The sequence below is a fragment of the Dermacentor silvarum genome, chromosome 1, assembly GCF_013339745.2.
Source record: "Dermacentor silvarum isolate Dsil-2018 chromosome 1, BIME_Dsil_1.4, whole genome shotgun sequence".
NCBI classification, from domain to species: Eukaryota; Metazoa; Arthropoda; class Arachnida; order Ixodida; family Ixodidae; genus Dermacentor; species Dermacentor silvarum.
The window spans coordinates 37,177,684-37,201,154 of NC_051154.1; the positions used below are offsets into that span (position 1 = coordinate 37,177,684).

The 23,471-nt window shown below is 43.1% G+C and overlaps 1 protein-coding gene across 1 annotated transcript; it reads right to left on the minus strand.

Annotated features, from left to right (window-relative positions):
- Nucleotides 1-214: 214 nt before the first annotated feature.
- LOC119460538 (DNA replication complex GINS protein SLD5-like) lies at nucleotides 215-23,444 on the minus strand. The gene is made up of 6 exons (XM_037721465.2): nucleotides 23,203-23,444; nucleotides 22,914-23,060; nucleotides 22,327-22,478; nucleotides 18,933-19,021; nucleotides 9,666-9,756; nucleotides 215-366 (listed from the first exon to the last, which is right to left on the minus strand). Exons 1-6 carry the CDS (start codon nucleotides 23,308-23,310, stop codon nucleotides 267-269), a joined length of 687 nt encoding a protein of 228 aa, XP_037577393.1. The 5' UTR covers nucleotides 23,311-23,444; the 3' UTR covers nucleotides 215-266.
- Nucleotides 23,445-23,471: the final 27 nt, after the last annotated feature.

The window sequence follows — 23,471 nt, forward strand, 5'->3', positions numbered from 1 at the left end:
AGGGAGAAATGTATATGCTGCTACCAGAAAGATGCCCCCATCATCATCATCACAGTCCTTCTCACTTACCCTAAAACAAAATTCACAATGCAGGACAGGTACCAAAGAAGGTCAAGCACAACAAAATGTTTCTTAAACCACTAATCAGCTCACTATGAGCTGCAACACTGACGCAAACGATCCGCCAAGAAACTTGCGATACAATGATCCATCATCATTATAACATCTTTAAATTTATTTGAGTGTCATAACCTCAGGAATCCTTGTCACAATAAAACTACTGATCCATCCTTGACAAGGGGGGCAATGGCACGGTAACGCATTATGTGTCGAGATCCTTCATCAAGATCAATGACTTCACCATCTCTGAAATGAAAAATAAATGTTGCTCAATTTTCTAGAATGCAGGTACAATCAAAACATACAAAGGCAAAACATGGAAGCAGCTTTCCATGAGGCGTATGACCTAAAGTACAGTAAAGGCTGCATAAATCAAGCACCATCACAAGATGAAATATACATTCAATTCAGTGTGTTTGTGTGTGCCTTGATCCTGAAGCTTGCAATATGTGCACTGCCTATAACAGAGCCAATAAAATCAATATTTAGAATGCAGTGTCTCGAACGTATAGTATCTGATTTTTCAAAGCACAGCACACCTGACCACAGAAGTTTCCAATTTAGGTCATGGTCGAAATGCCTGCAGAGCACACATTATTAGAGTTTAGCTTCCGAAGTGTGTGCCAGAGCCCTTGCAGATTGTGAGAATGCACTTTATATCAGGATGGGCAACCGGTACGGAAAACCAAAACTGGGAAAAAAAAAAAACTTTTTCTTGCAGATCGGAACATCACCTTTCTTTTTTTTCAAACTCTAGAACAAAGTGTTAGACACGGACCATTAACAGACATCTGTCAAGTTCTCCGAGCTCAACCACTCGCAGTCACCTATCAATCCTGGTGCACAGGGGCGCGTCGACTGTGACATCGGTCTCGTCAAAACGGTTGATTATCCCCACCTCGTGCGCCGCATGTCGAGCTTTTGTCTCCCCCCCTGCTTGACTCTTCCCGAAAGTGCAACGGGAGGCTGGCACGGTTCCATGTAGTTGACCCTGTTCCTGAGCAAAGCTGTTTTGCAGCTCTGGAAGGTCGTTCAAGATAACCCGTCCCCTTCAGCTGCACGCTTCCAGGTGAGGAGGAAACGCCGGAGGCAAGTAAACTATCAGACAATGGAGCCCTTGGCGCGTCCCCACTGGCCGAATATGACGCCACTTGCGCGGGCCCCTCCGATTGGAGGACAATGACGACCCCTGAGTGGACTCGACGATTGGCTGAAAGTGATGTGACCCCGGCAGACTGAAGGGGTTATAAGCCGGAGACACATCGAGAAGAGAGAGACATTCTTCTTGCCACAGGCCACAGCGTCCGATTTGCTGCCGGCCGTCGATGACTTTATTACTGTTCTTTGCTTTGTGATATTCCTGTAAATAATGTAAATAAACCTCCATTTCTCCAAGTCCTCCTTAACCCGTACCCCAACGCCCGCAACCGACGGCAAGATCCAATAACTGGATGGCAGCGGTGAGATTGATCATGGCAGCCACCAAGGAGATCTAATAACTGGTGGCAGCGATAAGGATGAACGTTCGACCGAAGAAGAATGAGCCTTCGACCAAAGGAGTCCTGAGAGCGAACAGCAAAGAAACTGGGAGCAGCAAAGAAGTATGAGCCTTTGACCCAGGGATTCCAGCTGAACAACTCGGAACAGCGACAGGGATCAACCTTCAATCAGAGTCCGGAGAAACTGGGAACAGCGGACAGATGAAACAGATGGCGTGGTGCTGCATCTATGGGTGAGCGCATGGTTTTTTCCTTTGATTCGCCAGACTTCAAATTTTGTGTGTTTATTTTGATTGTTCTGGGGATTGGACATTTGTAGCATACTTTGAGTTTGCACAAATTAAGGAAACAGTTCTAACCACCAGTCGGGGCAGCTACCATGGATCTTATTAGAAGGTTGGCGAGGTCAGACTTGCTGTTGGTGTACGAGGATTTGGGAGTTGAGGCGGAGAAAACAATGGAAAGGCCAGCTATCGAAAAGGCAATTAAAGATAGTGGCATTGACGATGAAAGCATTGAGATTGCTTGGGAGGTGGTACAGGAAACGCAGAAGCGCGAGCGAGATCAAGAGCACGAAGAAGTAATGGCAGCATTGAACAAAGAGCTTCAAGCGTTGATCGAACGAAGACAATGGCAGCCAGAAAAATCTGCAGATAGTACGCAGCGAAAGTGTGAGGAAGTCGCTAGTACATTTTCCTCAAAATCCGAAGAGAAGAGTTGATCATGTGAGATTAGCAGTACGTTCATAAGTGAACAGAAAGTGTTATCTGCTAACGATGCCTCAGTGGCAACAGGGGCTGTTGAAGGCCATAGTAAGAGCGACGAGGTGCTGTGCCAACATAGCACTGTAGAGACAGCTAGGCCAGCTGTGAATGATTTGGCACAGTCACCATGTGTGAGCGTCGCAGGTATAGTTAACAAGGTTAACAAAGTTCAGAGAACCGCTGACCCGACAGACACGAGCACCCATGTCGAGTCACGGCTGCGTGCCGAAGTGCAGTGCAAGCTGGACGATGCAGTTGAGGGCAATTCGCAGGAGTGCAAGCTGCGTAGCTCAAAGTCAGACAACTGAATTGGTCAGGAATCAGTGAAGCTGTCCGCCAGTCTAGGTAGCCAAGAGAGGGATGATTTAGAGAATCATTCAGACTGTGCGAGTGAGACAGCGATCGAGACCGCAGTGCTGTGTGCCGATGCACAGCGTGAGCTGGGCAATGTAGTAGTGCACAGTTCACAGAAGTGCGAGTTGCGTAGCTCGAGTAAAGCCTGCTGCATTGTTCCAGAGTCGGTCGAGCTGTACGCCAGTCAAGGCAAAGAGAGAAATGATTTAATTGATAATCACTCGGACTGTGCGGGCGACACAGTGATCCAGGCCGACGAGATATGTAACGGTCAGCACGAGATGCGATCAGATGACTCAAAAGTCAGTACGAGGAAAAAGCACCATAGAAAGAAGCGTTGTCAAAATCGGAATGCGACAGAGAGCATGACGCAGTCTAAAAAGTTGAGAAGCATCAAACAGCATGAACGGACAAGGAAAAGAAAGGTGCAACTGTCATTTTCGAATCAAGTGTGTCCGAGCCACCAGACAAAAAGAGACACAGAAGCATGTTCTGCATGGACAAAGCGCAATTATCGTTCCCGTTGTTTCGCCGATCTTTCCGCGGTGCAGCATGCATTCCGAGGGAGCGCAAGGTGGCAGGATGAGATGAGGTGGTAGGGAGACACGACGCGGTCAGCCGAGACCATTATGAAAGCGTGTCGCCAGGACGCAAATGGGCAGGAGACTTTGACGTCTGTAAAGAACTGATGGATTGTCAGGCCCTTTGTTGTTCCTGGCTGGATAGAAAAGCTTTAAAACCGCGACCCCCTCGAGTTAGGCTGAAATATAGTTTTTTTGTAAGATTCTCGGAACGCCTGGCAAAAAGAAAGGTTCCGTAGAAGCAAACATTCTGTTTTCTTTGTTTATTATTGAGTGTTTCACAAATTTCACAATTCAAGACTAGTTTTTTTTTCAAGATGTAAATTATGAGCTTTGTTTAAGTTTTAGTTTGAAAAGCTCCGTAGTTTTAAAGATGCGTTTTGAGTAAAGTGTTAGTTTCACGAAATAATAATTAATTAATGACTAGTTAGGCTTTCTTTATTTCGAGAGTGCCTTAAAACGTCAAGAAAGGGCACCGAGGGGCCCGATTTTTATTAATCATATCATAAGAAGCCAACTAACATTAACACCAAGGACAGCAAAGGGGAAATTACTTGGAACTTACTAATTGAATTAAAGAAATGATAAATTAATGGAAGTGAAAATGGATGAAAAAACAACTGTCCGCAGGTGGGGAACGAACCCACGTCTTCGCATTACGCACGCGATGCTCTCACCATTGAGCTACCGCGGAACCGTTTTCCCATCCACTTTCTGGGGTATTTATGTTTTACAACTAGAACTAACCCTGGGAGTGTTAGCCAGCGCCACCACTCACAAACCTTGGGGCGGATGTGGAACATCCTTTCTGCCGCAGGCGTCACGAGCATGTGATCTTTTTTGGGTGTTGGCAACTGGTCAATACACCCACATATGCTACCTGAAGGCATCAATGTAGCCGGATTCGAGCCCTCGTTATGTAATGAACGAGAAGAAAGGGAACCGAGGGGCCCGATTTTTATTAATCATACCATAAGAAGCCAACAAACATTAACACCAAGGACAGCAAAGGGGAAATTACTTGAAACTTACTAATTGAATTAAAGAAATGATAAATTAATGGAAGTGAAAATGGATGAAAAAACAACTGTCCGCAGGTGGGGAACAAACCCACGTCTTCGCATTACGCGTGCGATGCTTTCACCATTGAGCTACCGCGGAACCGTTTTCCCATCCACTTTCTGGGGTATTTATGTTTTACAACTAGAACTAACCCTGGGAGTGTTAGCCAGCACCACCACTCACAAACCTTGGGGCGGATGTGGAACATCCTTTCGCCGCAGGCGTCACAATCACGTGATCTTTTTTGGGTGTTGGCAACTGGTCAATAAACCCACATATGCTACCTGAAGGCATCAATGTAGCCGGATTCGAGCCCTCGTTATGTAATGAACAAGAAGAAAGGGAACCGAGGGGCCCGATTTTTATTAATCATACCATAAGAAGCCAACAAACATTAACACTAAGGACAGCAAAGGGGAAATTACTTGGAACTTACTAATTGAATTAAAGAAATGATAAATTAATGGAAGTGAAAATGGATGAAAAAACAACTGTCCGCAGGTGGGGAACGAACCCACGTCTTCGCATTACGCGTGCGATGCTCTCACCATTGAGCTACCGCGGAACCGTTTTCCCATCCACTTTCTGGGGTATTTATGTTTTACAACTAGAACTAACCCTGGGAGTGTTAGCCAGCACCACCACTCACAAACCTTGGGGCGGATGTGGAACATCCTTTCGCCGCAGGCGTCACAATCACGTGATCTTTTTTGGGTGTTGGCAACTGGTCAATAAACCCACATATGCTACCTGAAGGCATCAATGTAGCCGGATTCGAGCCCTCGTTATGTAATGAACAAGAAGAAAGGGAACCGAGGGGCCCGATTTTTATTAATCATACCATAAGAAGCCAACAAACATTAACACTAAGGACAGCAAAGGGGAAATTACTTGGAACTTACTAATTGAATTAAAGAAATGATAAATTAATGGAAGTGAAAATGGATGAAAAAACAACTGTCCGCAGGTGGGAAACGACCCACGTCTTCGCATTACGCGTGCGATGCTCTCACCATTGAGCTACCGCGGAACCGTTTTCCCATCCACTTTCTGGGGTATTTATGTTTTACAACTAGAACTAACCCTGGGAGTGTTAGCCAGCGCCACCACTCACAAACCTTGGGGCGGATGTGGAACATCCTTTCTGCCGCAGGCGTCACGAGCACGTGATCTTTTTTGGGTGTTGGCAACTGGTCAATAAACCCACATATGCTACCTGAAGGCATGGTCATTTTGTCAAGTCAAGGTCATTTTGTTATAAGCCTACAGTAAAGCGCGTGTGTATTAGTTAGCCTTGGTTATAAGTGTAAGTTTTTCATTTTAAGGTAGCTCGCCACCTTTTTCTTTCTTGACTGTGAATTGGATAGACGCTTCAATACTACTCAAATGCGACAAAAATGAAGAAATTTCTTCTCTCTGAATTATGCAGAACACATCCTCTACGTAACACAAGAAGACCCTGAGCGGCGAGTTGAAAGAGGCGAGTGCTCGACGCTCAAGCCATTCCATTGTTGAATTTGCAGCAGTTACCGAAATAGATGCACCCATCGGTGTCCCGTGCACTTGCCTGTAGAAGGTGCCTTCAAAAGTGAAGTAGGTGTTCTCCAGGCAGAACAGAAGGAGCCTCTTCAAGTCAGGAACGTGGATGGGTGTCCTTTCTGGTAGGGTAGGGTCATCGTCCAAAGCGGCGGTGCAAGTTTCCGCAGCGAGTCGAATAGGAACGCTTGTTAAAAGCAACATGTTGCTTTTAACAAGCAACATTCAACAAATCCTTAGTGGACAAGCGCTTAGTGGACAAGCGCTTCCTGATCGTCAGGAGTAAAATGACGAATCTTGTTTATGAAGTCTTCAGAATGGCAAACGTGAGTGGAGCCTCTACCAACAAGAGGGGAAAGAACCTTATGAAGGTATTTGGACAGTTTATGAAGCGAAGACCGAGTAAAGTCAACAATTGGTCGCATCGGGACGTTAGGTTTATGTATTTTTGGCAAACCATAGAGCGCCGGCGCTAAACCGTTAGTGCACAGAAGGGAGAAGTACAACCCTTTGTGCATTGGGTCTACAAAACGAAACACATCCGTAAGAAGCTTCTGGAGCTCCCTCTGTACCTTGAGCGTAGGATCCTTCTTCAGACGACTGTACGTCACCTCGTCCACAAGCAGTGACAACATCTTGTCACGGAAGTCAGGCCTGTTGAGTAGCACCGTGGCGTTGCCCTTGTCAGCCGGGAGGATGACGAGGTTTTGGTTTGAGCGAAGGTCTTTGATAGCCTTCTTTTCTTCCATAGAAAGCAGGGAGGCAGAAGGGTGTGCGCGAAGCAGCAAGAGAATTCCTATAGTGCGGGTTCGTGCCTCCTCCCGCTTTGAAGGTTCTATTTGCCTGATAGCAGTTTCTACAGCACAGACCAACCTTTTTGCATCCTTCTGCGGTTCGAAGTTGAAGTTCAAGCCCAGGCTCAGGACAGCGAGTTCTGCCGAGTTAGGCTTGTGCGATGAGAGGTTGTGCACGGTGGACGCAGCAACGTTTCTGTGCAAGGCATCAACGGGTGGCGACAGTCTAGCAAGTTTGCTTTCGTGAGTCTCCTGCGTACAAGATTGTAGCCTGGCCTTGAAATTTGCGTGTAGTTGAATGCTTGCGAACTTGTCTGGGACCCGGTGCTCAAGGCGACGGCGCGCGAAGCAAGCTTCATTTTCTAGGTTCCTCACGGACTGTCTGCATTCCAAATTGCACACCCATCGACGTTCCTGACTTGAAGAGGCTCCTTCTGTTCTGCCTGGAGAACACCTACTTCACTTTTGAAGGCACCTTCTACAGGCAAGTGCACGGGACTCCGATGGGTGCCTCTCTTGTCGGCAGAACCAACCATATCTGCACAACGCCACAAAGCCGGGCTACTGACCTACAAGAAGTGCCGCCAAAATCTTTCGGCGTGTGGCTACCCGAGGTCGTTTGTGAACTCGGTGGAACGCCATCTGTCTCAGCCCCCAAGACCTGACTGTGTGCTCCCAAGAAAACGTGTCCCCATATCGTATGTGCCCGATGTGAGCGAGGGCTTAGCCCGCGTTCTACGTGGCTATGACGTCCAGGTAGCTCACGTGCCATCCCCAAAATTACGCCATCAGGCTGGTAAACGTGAAAGACAAGCTTCCGAAGACAAAGTTTCCTGGCATCGTCTGCGGGATTCCATGTGAAGACTGCGTCTGCATATATATCGGCGAGACAGGCAATTATGAACAGTGGTTGACGCAGCATGTCAACGATGTCAAAAAGAAAAAATTTGCATCAAACGCCTTGGAAGAACATGCAGGTGACTTGGGCCACAGGATTGATTAGGATAACGCCAAGATATTATAAAGAGAAAGAAATTTGACTTCAAGACACCACTTAGAATCCCTCCTAATACAAATGACAGCACCCTCAAACGGAATGACGAAACATTCCCCCCCATCTACACACGCTGCTTACATCATATTCTAAAACCATATAAACATTGTATCGCACGTCCTTGATTTCACTGTGAACAAGGCTCCCGTCAGGGGAGCCGAAACGTCTTTTCTTGTATTCTTTCATTTGGTCGGTGTCCTTCTTTTTACCCTTCTTCATGATGCCTCCCGACCAGACGGGCTTCCGTCAAAACCTCGACTTCACATTGAAAGGGTGTGATAGAATTACTTACTGTGAATCTTGTAAACTAACTTAGGCGACTTAGAAAAGCAAACTTTTTTTTTTTTAATATTGAGGGATAGTAGTTGGGAGGGAGGGGGGGATGCTCAAAGCATCCTGCATTGATGATTTGCAAGGAGCACAGCATATGAAGCACACTAGAACTAAGAGACAAAAAGCACTGTGATATTTTAACAGTGATGCGCACGCCTTGTAATGTGTCGACAGAATCCCATGGCGACTTCCAAGGGACACATAACAAAAATAGTGTTATGTTATTTATCGAGCCTCTCTCCATCATCAGCCCTGCTTCATTTCGAGTGAGATCTGGAGCAAATTAACATGTCATTGCACCGGCGCCTACCCACCAATAGCTGCCTCTATATCTTGACATCCTGTCGCATGGAAGCTGAGGAGTCTTCACAGCTGAAATACTTAAAACTAAAATAATGCACCAATGGAAAAAGTTGTGGTAGCGTCTGTGAATCAAGAGAGGTGCTGTGGCAACACACTGTGTACGGTCCTGCCGAACATATCCACTACGACATTGGTTGTCAAGAAGGCAGCATCAGGCGAGAGTAGTCTGTTCAGTAAGACAAAAAATTTATACGAGTAACTGAGACCATGACACAAATCTATGCTTTCATCTAAGCTTCCATCGATTAATGAAACAGCCATTTATGGCAGCTCCTAGTGGCTTCAAAAATGCTGTGGGATGCGCGATGGTAGCATCACGGCCACTGTCACTTTGGTACTTCTCAGAAAACTAAGTCACTCTTCGTGGCAAGATCGCTACTGCTCCACCAACCATGTGGGGGAAAAAAAAAAAGTAACTACGTGTATCTTTCTGTCTTTCTTCCATGCTGCTGATGCTGGCCGGTAATGTGATTCTCCCACTGTGCACTGCTGGTGCCTTTCAGGCAAATATGACCTTTAAAGCAACACTGCAGGTTCTCCCTCATGCGGTGGTATACTTGATTAACCCGCAGCGGTGGCTTAGCGGCTATGACGTTGCGCTGCTAAGCACGAGGTCGCGGTATCAAATCCTGCCCCAGCAGACGCATTTCGATGGGGGCGAAATGCAAGAACGCCCATCTACCTTGCATTGGGCGCATGCTAAAGAACCCCAGGTGGTCAAAATTTATCTGGAGTCCCCCACTAAGGCATTCCTCATAATCATATCGTGGTTATGACACATAAAACCCAAGTAAAAAAAAATGAGAAAAAAAAAACTTCCTTATGTTTATGACAAAAATAAAAACTGCATGGTTTCATTTCCCGGGTTAAAAAGTGTTGCATAAGTCACCTTAAAAACTATACTTCCATCTCAAACAGCCCATTAAACCACTGTGTGCCTTTCAGCATGGAGAAAGTGCATGCAGAAACCACTATTAAAGAAAGCTGTGACAGTACCTCTGTCACAAACCACAATGGTATCACTAGAAATGAGCATCTATGAACACACAATTGTGGTCCACAAATCCTAAGTTGATCAAGCTTCTTCAAAAACTGATGCGACTAAACTGAACCTAGAATCATTCCTGAATAAAGCAGCAGTATCAGTAAAGTAGCAGTAGGTGCAGTAAAGAAAAGAGTAGCAATGTAATTTAAAATTCACTGACCTGCTTTGTGATGTTCCTTCATCTACTAAAACACCCATTGTTTGTCTTTTCACCTTCAGAAACACAAACTCATCCAAGTCAGGGCCTCCATCTGCACCACGAATGGAGTGAATCATTCGTTAGAAACTTCTCATGGTACAAAATACATACTTGATTCATTAAATGTTATACACAGAAAAAAAAATAAGAAAACATAACTATTGTTATGAACTTAACGAGTTGGCCAGTCACGTGCTTCAGGGCTGTCTCCCCCCCCCCTCCTGGGCATGCAAGCACAATATCACTGTGTCTGGAACGGGCCCACTCACTCATTCCATGGGGATGAGGCTGCTTTCAAGACCTCAAACATTTGTCATAGGCCACCATTTCATGCGCATTTTGACCTGGCTTATTCCACTCCTCACCACTCAACATGAATGTACTGATCAAATAATGTATATTAAGCTTCACGACAGTTAGAACAAGCATGTATATTCAAGCCAACCTCATGCAGTCACAAAGAATGGTTCTCACATCATCTTTATCTTGGCACAAAAACATTCAGGAAACAGTGCTGCATCACCATAAAACCTTTGCAACATATTTCACAGATCACAAGGTAATGATTGCTATGAAGTGTTGTATGGAGTTGTACATATCAGCGCTGCACCTGTACAATGCACACTACAAAGTGCACAACTGTATGCACAAAGCCTTGCCAGGATTTTACAACATGCATATGGAATTGAATTCTGTGGTTTTATGCACCAAAACCACAATTTGATTATGAGGCAAGTTGCAGTGGGGGACTCCGGATAAATTTTTGACCACCAGGGGATCTTTAACGTGCCCCCAATACATGGGACATGGGCGTTTTTGCATTTCACCCTCATCGAAACGTGGCCGCCGCAGCCGGCATTTGATCCTGTGACCCCGTGCTTAGCAGCGCAACACCAGAGCCACTAAGCCACCACGGTGGATAACATGTACTATTGGACAAATGAAACGTAAGCAGGAATCTATAATATCACTACTTGTTGCTGGGCTCATTTGTTCATTCTTGTAGGCATAATATGATGCAAAACAATATGAAGAGGACAGGAAAGAGTGCCCTAGTGGTCTTTCTTGTCCTGCTCTTGATACTGTTTTGTGTGCTGTTATATGAATAACAGGAAAGTATAGAATACAACACCTCTAAAATAACAATACGAGAATGTGATTTCGCACCACTACCATCTCATTGCCAATGATGGTTCAGGCTTCAAACTATGCGTACAAGTCAAAATCCTGTTGACATAAAACAAGTCTTCAAAGTGGAAGCGAAATACCGTGTTCTAGTCAGCCCTAACTTATTTCCATTTCATTTGTTCATGATGGTACATGTACAGATAATGAATAGTTGCAAGATGCTATACAGTATTTTATAAAGAAGTTGAAGTGTCTACCATGGGCTGTTAAAGCAGGCAAATCAACTGCGATACTGTAATGCACAGTCTTGCAGTTGATTTCTACGCGTGAAAATTGTGAAGACACCACCTATGTTTCATGAGCGTGTTAACTTCCCGCCACTCCACACAAATTCGAGAAAATGCTCGTTACAGTCAAACATTGCAGCACCTATGAACCAAATGTAAAATTAATAATAGTACAAGGGTTTGTAAAGAGCTCTGCAAAGATGATGAATAAGGCATGCACTGGCAAGCACGTTACCAGTACATTCTTTCAAGGTAAGCATAAGGATGTTTGCCCAGTCTGTTTCTTGTGTTGGTGTTTTTTAGACTGTTAATCTTCAGTATGCTACTTTACAAACCAGCCCATGCCATCATTGTCACTAGTTAAACAACATTTTGAACCTTACAACTAGGTTTAGATGCAACATTATTATTCCTCAATTAACTTCACTTATTCACAGGTCACTATAAATGTGCAATTAACACCTTAAATCAGTTTAACATCTATACTACATCATTGTCACCAAGGGAGAAGAAAAACAACCACAGCGTAAAAAAACAGCATCAGCATATAGCTTTTTTCTTTGTTTTCTTGCTAGCTCAAACCAGAAGAAAGTAATTGAATCTGGGCCTGCTATTCCAGTTTGAATTTTTGGCATCTTAGTGCATTTCACCACCTAAAGTGATATAAGAAATTTATTTTAGGTGTTCCAGGTGGTTTTTAGCAAACAAAATTTAGAATTAAGCCGAAGAAGGGTTGTAGAATCCAAAAATGTGACTACGAAATCTTTTCTTAGGCATTTCTGCCAGTTGAAGGCTGTATCCACCTTAAATAGGGCAGCCCATTTCATTACCGTGCTATAGGAGGGGGTATCCCCTCTAAATGTCTCCACCATATCCTGATAGATCCCAGCCAGAGCTAGCCCTTCCAGGAACAAAAATTCCATCACCACACATGCTTTCAAGTTTCTCATTTTGGTTTGGCTGCACAAATCGCCATCTACCAGTACCTGTTACAGTCAATGCGTCTGCCACGCATGCGCAAGTTTTTGTGGCGTGACTTTTCAAAGGCATGTTTAACATAGAAAAATTTGTGGAATATATTCGCAAACCTTTTCTGCCTTAGGCCGAGGACTTATGGAACACAGCTCATACTGATGCCACATTCCCCAACTTATTTGAGAGGAAGCTTTCGCTCAGGCTCATTGTTTCCAATTCTGGTCGCTCTCTTTTTTGCCATTCTTTATCTGCGCACCTACATTGTGATAACCCTGCTTAATCATCTCCTTTCTTTTTATTTTTACATGTGTCGCGATGCTTGCCATTTCTTTTGCCTTCATCACTTTTTTTTTGCTTTCTTCTCCCCTTTTAAAATTTCTTTTATGTTCATATTTTGCTGCTAATATTTTATAACATGCCGTGTTTATTTCTGTTCAGTTCAGTTATTTTTGTTTTAGTTGTTCCATTCTGTTATATTTCATTTCACATCTGCAATTTGTCACTAATACTATATAATGCTGCACGTTTCAGTCTGGTCTTTTCTTTGTTTATATTTTGTCACCCACTGCCCTCTGCAATGCCTCGGCGATTGAGGGTATCGAAAATAAATAAATAAATACATACATAAACACCGATGTAGCCTATTCAAATACATGTAAAATGCACAAATGCTTTTTTGAGATAACCCCTGGAGCGATTTTATTGAAATTTGTTGCATTTGAGAGAGTGAGCGAGTGAGTGAGTGCAAGAACCGAAACAACTTTATTCGGTCCACAATAGACGCGAGTAAACTCAACGTCACCTGGCTAGGCCCACTCGGGGACCGCCCTCTCGCGGGCCCTCTGGACTGCCAGGATTTGAGAGGTCTGATCCTAGGACTTAATAAGCTTCATCATTTCCTCTTTGGTGAAAGGGGGACCGGCAGAAGCGCAGCCCCACAGGACATGCTAGAAGTCCGCATAACCACCATACAGGGGGCAGTCCGGTCTTGGGAACCGTTCGGGGTACATTGTGTGCAGTGCCGCAGGGCAGAGAGTGAATGAAATTCTAGTGACTGCTGGAAACAGAACTTTGATTTAGGGCATGAATATTTTTTTAACAAAGATTACCGTAAATTGGTAAATTAAGAAAAAAATAGAAGCACAAAGTTTACAAATCCGTAACTCTGCCTCAAGAACAGATATTGCAGCTCTGTAGACTGCATCCATTAGAACAGTCAAAGCAAACAAATTTGATATATCAATTTATATCTTACGTGAATTTGTTACAATGTTTACAAGGGTTTTGCAAAAGTCCTGCTCATAAATTAGTGGTGTATTTGAGATCCATGTACACTACATCAATTTTGTCTGCCTTGGATGTACTATTAGATGCAATTTACAGAATTCTGATATCACTTTTTTATTTCTGAGTTACCGAGTAGAAAACCTTACAGTTTTGTTTTCTGAAAATTTGTAATTTTCAACAATCTTTATTAAAAATCCAACGGCCTTTATAGAAATTACGCTTCCTACAGTCACTAGATTCGAACTTTATCTTTTATATGCAACAAACCTCATCCGATTTGGTGCAATGGTTGCCAAGAAAAACAATTTCTTCTTTCCCATGTATTTAGATAGGTGCCCTGTGCTAAAGTTTGCCCTTTAGAGTTCAAATTGATGATGACAATAATGATGATTGCTATCAACAGAAGCTAGCATGCTGGGGACACCAAGCAAGGGCACCTAAATGGAGTAAAACAGTTCTGCGGAAGCCCACAACATGGAGGAAACTTCGCGAAAGGGAAAAATTGTCATCCACCAGAGTGTAGCATGAAGCTGCACTTGGGTGTAGCTTCCAGGACAAGGCAGAATTTTTCTTCAACTGCTACGCTTTCTTTCTGAGAAACCCGTATGGGTTTCCTTTGCAGCTTCGTGCTACACTCAGGTGGATGACAATTTTTCGCTTTCACTAAGGGCACCTAAAGTTTGACAATTTTTTGTCATTCTTAGCCCTGCAAATAAAACTTCTCAACAGAAACTTTCCTTGCAAAATGTATGCTCACAGTGCTTGTCCAAAGCAAGTTTGATGTTTAGCATGTATTCATATGATGGCAAATAATTCACCAGAGAAAGCTTGTTAGGAGCCTAATCAATAGCATTATGACAACTAGCAAAACATCAGAAACAAATGAAGAAAAAGGAAAAAAAATGATAATAAAAATAAAAGCTCCCATCACAGACTGAGACAAGTGATAACACTCTCAAATAAATTTTCCTAAAACAACAACAATAACAACAAGAAAGGCAAGCAAGTAGGCAAAACAAAAACAAAAGCTCTCATTATAGAGTGCAGCAAGTGGCTACATTAGAACAGCACGGTAAAGATCCACCTTAGTACACACGCCAGCAGGAGGGCCTATTCAGACATGTTAGCACTCGCCACTATTGCAAGATCACAGATAAATATGGCTGTTACCTGAATTTTATAGCTTCTGTTCATTTTTGTTTTTCGATTAAATCAAGCCTTCAAAATGTAAATCTTCAGAAAGAAAACTTTTCAGAATAATTGTCATCTACCTGACAGCAGCACGAAGCTACAAGAAAAACCCACATGGGTTTCTCAAAACAAAAAGCTTCACCAGTTGAACATATATCCTGCCGAGACTTGAAAACAGCTCAGGGACATAATCAATTTTCAAGTCAGTTCTTGTCATTGACTTGGTATGTTACAAACATGAAAAACTGATTTTTTCACTAATACCACTGTTCAATGCCAGAAGCAGCACCTCCCAAGTACGTGGACAAAGCAACTGTCTCTCCATGTTTGACATGGTAAAAACTGCTTTTCTTTGCATTAACAAAGATGACGATGCAACACTGCTGATTTGTCATTTTGATGTTGCATCCTGGAGTTTCAATGTCATTTTGTGGTATTTGAAACATACTTTGTGGCTGCTTTTCGTTGTCTGTGACGACACGAAAGCCTATGTCAAACTAACCCGCCGTGGTTGCTCAGTGGCTATTGTGTTGGGCTGCTGAGCACGAGGTCGCGGGATCGAATCCCGGCCCCGGCGGCCACATTTCGACGGGGGCGAAAAGCGAAAACACCCGTGTACTTAGATTTAGGTGCACGTTAAAGAACCCCTGGTGGCCCAAATATCCGGAGTCCCCCACTACGGCATGCCTCGTAATCAGATTATAGTTTTGGCACGTAAAACCCCATAATATAATTTTTCTTTAAACTAATGACAATGTCCTTGAAACTGGCCGCAAGAATATAATTAAGCCACTTTCATACATTTTCGCATGCACCTGACATCCTATACAGGGTGAATATATTAGGTACATAATAGCTCCCAAGTAAATTTTGAGAAGAATAGAAGGCAATGTGCAACATAATGTATAAGGGCCGGGTGATGGGAGTATATAGTATATTAAATTATGGGGTTTAATCATAGGTCACAATAAGCCAATACTCACTCATACCAATATTTTCGCAAGCTAAGTACTCACTCCAAATCACGTTCCTACTCATGCCCACACATACTCGCCAACACTCACTTGCATTCATGGTCACTTCCATCCACACTTACTGGCACCCACTCATGCTCACACTCTTGCCTACTCCCACTCACATAGCAGTGTTGTACACATTCCTCAAAAACAGGAACGAAAGCTCGTTCCTTGTTCCTGCCCAATATTGAAACGAGTTCCCGTTACAAGTTCCTTTAATGCGAAAGGAGCGCGTTCCAGTTACACTTCGAACATTGGAACGGGCCGTTACATTAATGTTACATTTGATTTTAAAAATTAAAATATGCTGTCGGATAATCCTGAGGCGAATTAAAATGAGCAATTTAAAACTCACATCGAACTACATATATTATACGAATTTCAACATCGCCGACAGCAGATTATCTGGAGATGAAAGAATCCAAAGAAACGCTCCTAGACGAATTTGTTCAGGGAGCACCGCACATACTCCAGGCATGTCTAACTGCAACTTTGGTGCTCGTCTATTACAAGTGCAACACATATGGCACCTTCCACTTGCGTCTTCAAATGCGCAGTCAGGATACTGTGCTTCAGATGTGCAAATAGAAAGTTACATGCATCAAAATAATTAAATTTCTTGCACAAGAAACCGCATCGAAAGAAGCAATACATAGGCGTTTAATGAATGCTGATTCAATATTGCAGTATGAGCGGAAGAAAAATGTCCACTATACATATTCGCAACTTAGTAAAGTCCCTTGTTTGAACTCAGCAAGAGTTGCATCTCGATGTTGGTGTCCGACAGACGAACCCGTTTTTTCGTCAGCACTTCGTTGGCAATTTCGAAGAGCCATTCCACCGAAGCGCTTGAGGATATTGTCATGTTGTACTTGAGGAAAAGTTGGTTGAGTCCCTCGAAGTTCTTCATCTGCGACAGCGAGTAGTCAACTAGTACCTGCAGGTACCATGACAGCTCATCCTGTTCCTCGGCTGGAAGGGTTTGGTGCCCGAACGAGAAGATATCTTCGGGCGCGGACGAGGTGGCAACATCTGCGCTGGCTGGTTCGGTCACCGCAGCCAACTCTGTCTTTATGTTTATGGTCTACAGTAGGGAGCGTCACGTGACAATCTTGAAGCCCAGTCATAAATATAGCAGAGAACTCACAAAAAAAATGCACCACAGTCACGTGACAGGCAAGCGGGAGTTCTTTGCGCCTCACGGCGGTCACCCATCCACCCTGCATGATGTGCTGCGTACGTGTGTGCGCCTGTTCAATGCCGTGGAATGTTGACAGAAGGAACGCCGTTCCCTCTGCCGTTCCATCGTAAACGTAACGAGTTACTATTACAGTTCCACCTCCCCTTAATGGAACGGTGGCGTAACTCCGTTCCTCCCAAAAGGAACTAATTCCAGGAATGCCATTCTGTACAACACTGTCACATACACACACCTGTCTACTCACGCTCATCAACAGTCACTCACGTCCACATAAAATCCCCGTTACTGGCTTTTGTTTGTACTCACGTTAATCGGCACTCACTCCCGTTCTCACCCATGTCCACTCACACCTTTTGTCACTCACTAAAGCTCTACCTCATGCCTGTGAAATGAGTGTGGAGCGAGTACGAGTCAGTGTACTTGTGAGCGAGTATGCCGGCCTATAGGTTTAATGTCCCAAAACTACACAAAGGAGTTTCAGGGATGCTGCAGTGGAGTATTTTGGATTAATTTTGACCAGCTGGGTTTCTTTAATGTGCACCCAAAGCATGGTACACAAGTCTTTGCATTCTGCCCCCTTGGGGCCACTGCAGCCAGAAATCAAGCCCGTGACTTTGTGCTCAAAAGCAGAATGTCATAGCCACTAACTCACATAAGTGGTGAGCAGACTTATACACGTTACAGAAAAAAAATAACCGATTACACTTACATCTTTCAAAAATGTAATTGATTACAGTTACCGATTACTGCCCCACAAAAGTAACTTAACAATTAGTAAAAAGAAATCGATTACGTTAATGTTACTTTCATTCACACTTTATTAACGTTGCACGAATACAGTAAATAGAACAAGCTGGCCTGGCTCTTTCAATGTGTACTCTGCAGCTCTTCACACATTGTTTATCTTGCTTTTAAAAATTTTCTTCGGTCATTTTCCCTAGTTTTTTTGTGAGGACATCTGCAGTGACACCAAAAACTCACTTGATGAGCGCGCTGGAGAGGAGGGCTGTGTTGTAACGTACCAACACCTTGCGCACGATATTGTGTTTGCTCAATGCCGCTATGCTTGGGTTTGGTCCTCTATAAAGCGCAGCACTTCATTTTTGCTAGGGCTAGGGGAAGGCGCTCCCGGTAGGGCCAGTGAAAAACTGAAAAATCGTCCATAGATGGCATCGTCCCTGGCATCAATGTCTGAAGTGGCCATCACTATCAAGCCATAGAAGCACGTTTTATATTTGTCAGTCAACATCTGGTGGAACTCCCCCCAGCACCCTTCATTCGTTAGCCATTTAGGTACAAATGGCTACCAGCAAATGTTCACGTCACTTGAAAAGATGGCCAAATGTGTAGTGCAATTTAATATAGAGCTGCATATTATTCAGCCCTAAAAATACTGCTCGCATATCACAAGTGCAAAAATAGGTGCATATAAGTGATATATATATCAGACAGATAGAAAAATATGCATTTAATGGCCAAGCACTTCTGTCTCTATCCGAGAAGTAATAGACTGTACTAAGCAAAGAACAGAGAAGCAGCTCTTACTGCCTATGAAGGGCACCAAGAAGCCCTTCCAGGAGAAAGAGAGAGAAACTTATTATATAAGAGAAAATCTGAGAAGTTGGACTTCCAAGAGAGGTGTGCAAATCTGCAATCCTGTCATACTGAGGTGATCGAGACGTAGCTGCAGGACACCGATTGTGGGAGGAAGGTAACCCAGGTTCATGTTTTCATCTGTAGTGCAAAATTTAACTGCTCAAAGTTGCGTCGCCTGTTATAGCTAGTTTCGTGAATAATGTAACCGGTTACATAACTGGTTACTGAAAAAAGTTTTTACACTGAGCATTACCGAGTAAACAAAGCAATTGTTAAATTATAAAATTACCCAAAAACATAATTGATTACAATTAATTACATGTAATTCGCTATGCACAAGTCTGGTGGCGAGTATACACATATATATAAAATCAAATAGAGGACATAGCACTAATACATTTTAGAATATCATGAATACAACAGAAAATAACTTCAGACCAATCATAAGAGCCTATACTCATTCGTAATAAACTTTGGTGATGACACAAAACTCTCTGGAGCTACCATAAATGTTATACTCATTTTAGTTACGGAAACTGCACCTCACCTACAGATGCCATGTTGAAGTCTTGCTGGTTGAAGGGCATATGAACCAAGGCCACATCCCGTAGGTAATCCTCAATGCTAGCGACATACCTGAAAGCAAATAAGGGACAGTCCGATTACCATGCCTTAAAAATGAAGCCCACACTGCTGAAGGATGTCTCTAGTTCCACATGAAATTTTATAACCAAACATTTCTATAAAGCAAAAAAGAAAATAAGAGTATGTTCTCTGCCTAATAGACGCCAGTGCATCATTCATACATTATAGTCGACCGCCTCCACCATGAACGCCTCTACAACGAAGGAATAATACTGCCCTGGTTCTATTGTGAGCTGTGCAGTGCGCGACCTTTACAACGAAGTGACCTGTATAACGAATGATTTCGGAGGCCCCAAGCACTTTGTTACAAAGGCGTTTGACTGTATTTCGTCGTGAAACACACCAGGGCCACATTTGTGCTTTATTTCATGCACTTTTTTTCTTTCAAGCAGCTGATCCTCTACATCTAAGAAGACTAAAACAACTTATTAACATTCATCCTATTGCACCACAGACTTCACAGCAAAGTGACACGACTTTTGAAATGTCAAAGGAGGGAGCAGGGGGAGGGCAATGTTATCAATCACATGTGAAGGTGACTACCACCACTAATACATACTGTTTCTTTCTGCAAATTCAATCTTCACAAGTCAATTGCAGTGATACCAAGTGTAAATTTAGCAAAAGTCATGTGCATAAGTTGTATTAATATAACAAAAGCAATGTGAAACAACACAAATAATAAATATAAAGGCAACACAATTTTGCTTTCAGGAACTACATTTTTATGCCAAACCTTTTCCTTAAAATTTTTTTTTGAAGGAGTAAGTTCTGTCCATGCTATTTTCTTGCAAGTGATTTAGCATTAGAGGAGTCAGGAAATTTTGTGCATCATTTTTTATGGGTTCAGATCCATACTGTAAACCTTTATAGAAACCTTTACTGTACATCTGCTGTGCTTCTGGTTTCTTAGGAAAGACATATTGATAGCTATAACTATTTATTTGATAGAGTAATCATAATCACAGCATTCAGGGCAGAGAAATCAACTAATTAACTATAACTGACTAATGGTTAATTGCAATTTTTTTTCAACAAGCTAATCCTTTAAAGATGTGCAAGTGAAACATCCCAAACAATGTGCCCTCTTAACATTTCACATGCACTTTTCTAGAGGTGGTTTCTGTATTTGAGTATTCTGCCTTCCATTGCAATATGATATTGAGTGCAGTAATATTTGTTGACAACCAGCATACTCAGAGAAGAATGATAAAAAGTCATAAACCAGGCTCTGGCAAAGAAAGTGGTAACCATTTTGCAGACGTCACCTATTCCACACTTTCAGTGACCTCACAGTAGAAAAAGCCGATTTACACTTACTGCACTTATACCTTCAGTGGCTGCTTGGTTCTGTAATGTTTTAGTTTGTTTTGTTTAGAATGTGTTCTGAATCTGCACAAACAACTAACATATCAATCAATTCAAAAGTAATAGCCGAACAGGTAAGAAATTTTAATAGATGCACTAGTAACACATAAAACAGCCCATTCTGATGCAAATGTTGCGTGTAAAAAACATACAGACAGCACTCATACTAACACAGTGCCACGTAAGGTTAACAGAGTTCATAGGCAGAGCATAACTGTGACAAACATGCTCAAAATGCATAGTGTATGAAGGAAACTGTTCCATCCCTGGAGCTTCCTTTGCGTCAGTTTCAATGACCAGCTCCAAGGGTTTGAATGCAGCAAGAGGACAGCATTAGAAAGAATTACCGTATAGACTCGTGTAAGGGCCACACCCCCAACTTCGCAGCCAAAAATTTTGAGAAAAAAAATTTAATGGAGAAGCAATCGCATATGGTGCCCGATACCACGCGGTCGCATCGGCGAATTTTGGCTTACTGCGTACTTCTGCATGCCGCTACTAGATGGCGAGAGCTGCGCGTTAACCTCCGATGCAATGGCACCATCCAGGGATCCGGGGTGTGCACAAGTCCAGACTGCGCTGGCACCATTTTGACAAGAAGGTTCGGTCCCGTGTAGGGGCCACACCTCACCAAAATTGTGAAAAAAAAAAAAAAAAGTGCAGCCCTTACACGGGTCTATACGGTATTTATGTTTTTGTAGAATTCACTACAGGACGGTGAACAGCCATTTTATTGTTCACCTTCTGGTGAAGAGAGAGAGAAAGCTCTTTACTGAAATACAGAGAACATTTGTATGCATTGCTGAGCCTCTCCTTGGGCAGAAGGTATAGCCACCTTGTCACCCTACTTGTCTACAGCACTCGGGTAGTGTGTAGTGGAGCAGAGAAAGTGACATTTGAGGGTATCGACATGGCTTAGTGACTAATGACAATACTTTTACGCTGCAGCATAACACACCAGCCAGATCCCCCTCTAGAGACACCCTTGCATTTTACAAAGAGGGGGTAATGAGGCTGTGCATTTCCGAGTGCCCAGTTTTAGCTGAAGATACATTCTTATTCATCATCATCATCATTATCAGCCTATTTTTATGCCCACTGCAGGACGAAGCTTGATCTCCAACTACCCCTGTCTTGTGCTAGCAGATTGCAACTTGCATCTGCAAATTCCCTAATTTCATCACCCCACCTAATTTTCTGCCATCCTCAACTTCGCTTCCCTTGGCACCCATTCTGTAACTGTAAAGATACCCCACTTATCTGCCCTATGCAATATATGACCTGCCCAGCTCCATTTATTTTTCTCTTAATGTCAACTAGAATATTGGTTATCCCTGTTTACTCTCCGATTCACACCGCTCTCTTTCTGTCTCTTAACATTACGCCTAACATTTTGGTTCCATGGCTCTTCGCACATTCCTTAACTTGTTCACGGGCTTCTTTGTTAACCTCGAAGTTTCTGCCCCATATGTTAGCACCGGTAGAATGCAACAATTGTATATTTTTCTTTTCAACGAGAGTGGTAAGCTTCCAGTGAAGATTTGGTAATGCCTGCTGTATGCACACCAACCCATTTTTATTCTGTAAATTTCCTTCTCATGGTCAGAGTCCCGTGTGTAACTGTGAGATAAGCGTACTCCTGCACAAACTTTAGAGGCTGACTGGCGATCATGAATTCTTGTTCCCTTGTCAGGCCATTGAATGTTATCTTTGTCTTCTGCATTCTTATTGAAGGTCTCCAAATACAAAATTTCCAGCAAGACATTTATACAGCAAGGAAAAAAAAACCAAGGACAACAAGCTGCTTTACACTAGTGCTTGTTGTATGAACCCTTTGATGCTCCTCCTGCAAGGGCCCACACCTTGGGTCTGCAGTATTGTAAAATAACAAAATAATTAAAAAAGAGTGACGATGGGAATCAACTTACGCTCGTGCAAATCTTCTTTCGTCTAAAGATAACAACTCATCCGAATCAACTTCGCCTCTTTCATGTTGTCCAAGGATGTATGCGCCGTGCTTTTCTATTTTCCCGAGTCGTGTTCTGAGGTAGCTTGTAAGGATGTACTGAATCCTCTCAACCTGCAATATAAATAAATAAAGTTGGGGGATGTGTCATAGGTGTGTTATTTCTATACAACCAGAACTATACTTCATATTAGCCCAAATAGCCATTTGTTGCAAAATAAAAAGTTTACTTAATCAATACAAACAAATGGTAGGCGCGCACTACTTGGGAATCCAAATAAATGAAAACATTATTGCGCAAAACATTAAGTGGATTAAATTTACATCCGCCCTTCACGCGCGCTGCTTTGGAGACAACACAGCGAAGAAAGCTGCAGATACTTGCAAGTTTCTTCGTTTATCATGTTATGTCTCCTAAACCGCTAAGGTGAACACGAGCTATGTATCAGCAACTAACCCACACAAAACCTCTACTCAAGTTCGCTTTTATGCATACGTTTACAAAGTCCGCGGAGAACGGCGGCAGGTCGCTTTAAACCGTTTACTCACTTCCATCTTGTGCATTGTGGCTTTGAAGTCGGTCTTGTCAATTCTTTGCAGGTTTTCTTGCATGTATCGCAGCTGGTCCAGGACGCATTCAACGATATCATTTTGGTAAGACAATAATTCAGGAGAAAAAGTCTCATTCAACCAAGCCTGAAAAGCAGGAGGAAATTACAATGGCGTGGCTGAAGTGTGCCGTTGGCATGGCTGGCACATGAAAAGTCAGTTCAAAAAATTCAACTGAAGCGATGAAGAGCAGAAGACAGAGAGAAAACTAAAGTTCAAAAGCTCGCACCTCTTCAAGTTTCTTTACGACTTGCTCCGCCGATGTGCACTCTTCCTCGTGACTTTCTACATAGCCGTACTTATTCGCTATATCTACAACATCCGGCTCACTATCCATTGATGCAAATAAAGTCGCGAAGCACAGCGTTTCACTAACGTTACTTTTCGCGCGTACCGCCAAAATTGCGCAGCGCGCGCCTTTCGCTTGGTTCGTCGGCTTGCTCGCTATGGTTACGGTAGAATGGTGCTGCACTCTCGCCAACAGCGATAGAACTAGTT